This window comes from Hibiscus syriacus, unplaced genomic scaffold (assembly GCF_006381635.1).
Source record: "Hibiscus syriacus cultivar Baekdansim isolate YM2019G1 unplaced genomic scaffold, ASM638163v2 tig00110383_pilon, whole genome shotgun sequence".
Classification (NCBI taxonomy): Eukaryota; Viridiplantae; Streptophyta; class Magnoliopsida; order Malvales; family Malvaceae; genus Hibiscus; species Hibiscus syriacus.
The window spans coordinates 960658-962511 of NW_024062714.1; the positions used below are offsets into that span (position 1 = coordinate 960658).

Here is a 1854-nt window from a genome sequence, read left to right on the forward strand (position 1 = left end):
ATAGTTAGTAATCAATTAGTTAGTTACATATTATTGTTATTAGTTTGTATTATATAAATAGTGCAGTATGTAAACATATTAATTATTTACTTATTTATGATTAAATCATCAATCAAAGTATTTGTTGATAGAATATATAATAATAGTCATTAAGATGACATTGTTTTGGTATGATAGGTTATATCAATAATCATTAATCATGTCATCGTCTCGTACGTTAGTTACTTAATAATAACATAATTGAACGTAAAATTAAAATTTAGTGTTATAATTGATAAAATTAAAAATTTAATAATATAAATGAGTAGGATGACAAAGGTTAGTGGTACCTAAATTAATTCACCCTTAAAATAATACGAAAAACAAAACTCAAAATACGATTAGGCACAAAAGGAAACAACAGAAAAGGAAAATCGAAATTCTATTTAGCGACCGGTCAGCCTGCATCTCCTGCGCTCTCAACCTGGGGCTTCCAGTTTCTGTCACCTGATATGAGTTTGGATTAGTGTATAAGCTTTCGGAATTCCCAAACACCCTAGCATATACCATCTCTCCAAACATCCCGACTACCGGATGATGAAATCCGGTGAAGGTGGTGCCTCCGAGGTTGAGCATCGGCGGTTCGGAAGAATCGTCTTGGTAGTAATCATGGTGGTTGTAGTCTTGGTTTTGGTAAGGATTCCGATAAGTAAGTTGCTGAGTATTCGGGGATGTAGGAGACAAAAGAGCTTTGTTGCCACAAGCCGGAGGTCTAGGGGGAATCACCATGCCTCTATAAAGTGCCTGTTTGCCTTTAAGCTCGGTTTCGGATTGGCCTCGACCATAAAGGGGAACCATGGTGATGTGGGATATATCAGCTTTGCATACCGGGCATTGTGGGTGCTCATCCGGGTCGAGGGAGGCGCTTTGGACATGAAGCCACTTATAGATGCAGGGCCAGCAGTAGAGGTGGCCGCAGTGAGTGACAATCGGCTCATGCGCAACGTCTAAGCAGATATTGCAGTCAAAGCTACCGTTAAAATTCTCAGATGTTGCAGCACTGGGGGCCGTCTTCCATTCCGGAGCATGATATTGCTCAAAGGCCATTGATTTGTACACTGCAAGACTATTGATCTCTGAGACGACAAAATTGAAACAGGATCAGCACCGAATATCAATTTAGTAACAAATCTAGCAAATAAGGCAACAACTTGAAAACGGCACAATGGCTATAAAACAAGAATGGTGGGCCACAAAAAGAGACTGGCGAGCAATATTATACACGGAAGACATAGTTAACTGACTTGGGGTTTCCTTATCACATTAATTGAAATGACACTCCAATTAACCTATCTGCAAATCCAATAAACCCCAAAGCTCATTGGTGATGGTGAAAAAAGTTACTGTTTATAAAACACTGCATCGTACCCTTTTTTCTAACTTTGCTATGTTCAAGTTAGAAACGAAACAGTAAACTTTGGAGAACACATAAAATTATCAACTTTCCTCAATATTTGAAATGAAAAATGAAAACTCCCGAGTTAAAACTGAAGAGAAGAAGGTAGATAAAATAGTCCACTAAGCTTCAATTTAATGGCTGTCTCACCAAATAAAAGAAGAATAGAAATGGAGGATGATGTAGGCGAAATAGTTGGAGAGAGATCTGATTGATAAAAGGGATGCGAGAGCGCGTGTATCAACGAGGCCGCTTTTATAGAGGAATCCCATCCCCACTTTTTCTAATGGTTTCCTACTTTTTCTTTTTAATAATACTATAATTTTCTTCAATTTGCGAGAAAAATACAAATTCCGGTGGTTCGCCTGTCTGGGCCAAACGAAGTGAACTAATCCTATGTTGACTCGACACGTGGGTAA

The 1854-nt window shown here is 38.2% G+C and overlaps 1 protein-coding gene across 1 annotated transcript; it reads right to left on the reverse strand.

The window, feature by feature from the left end:
* Positions 1-334: 334 nt before the first annotated feature.
* On the reverse strand, positions 335-1499 carry LOC120121824 (E3 ubiquitin-protein ligase RMA1H1-like). Its single transcript, XM_039141121.1, has one exon. The coding sequence runs from the start codon at positions 1084-1086 to the stop codon at positions 370-372; it is 717 nt and encodes a 238-aa protein (XP_038997052.1). The 5' UTR covers positions 1087-1499; the 3' UTR covers positions 335-369.
* Between the last annotated feature and the right edge of the window lie 355 nt (positions 1500-1854).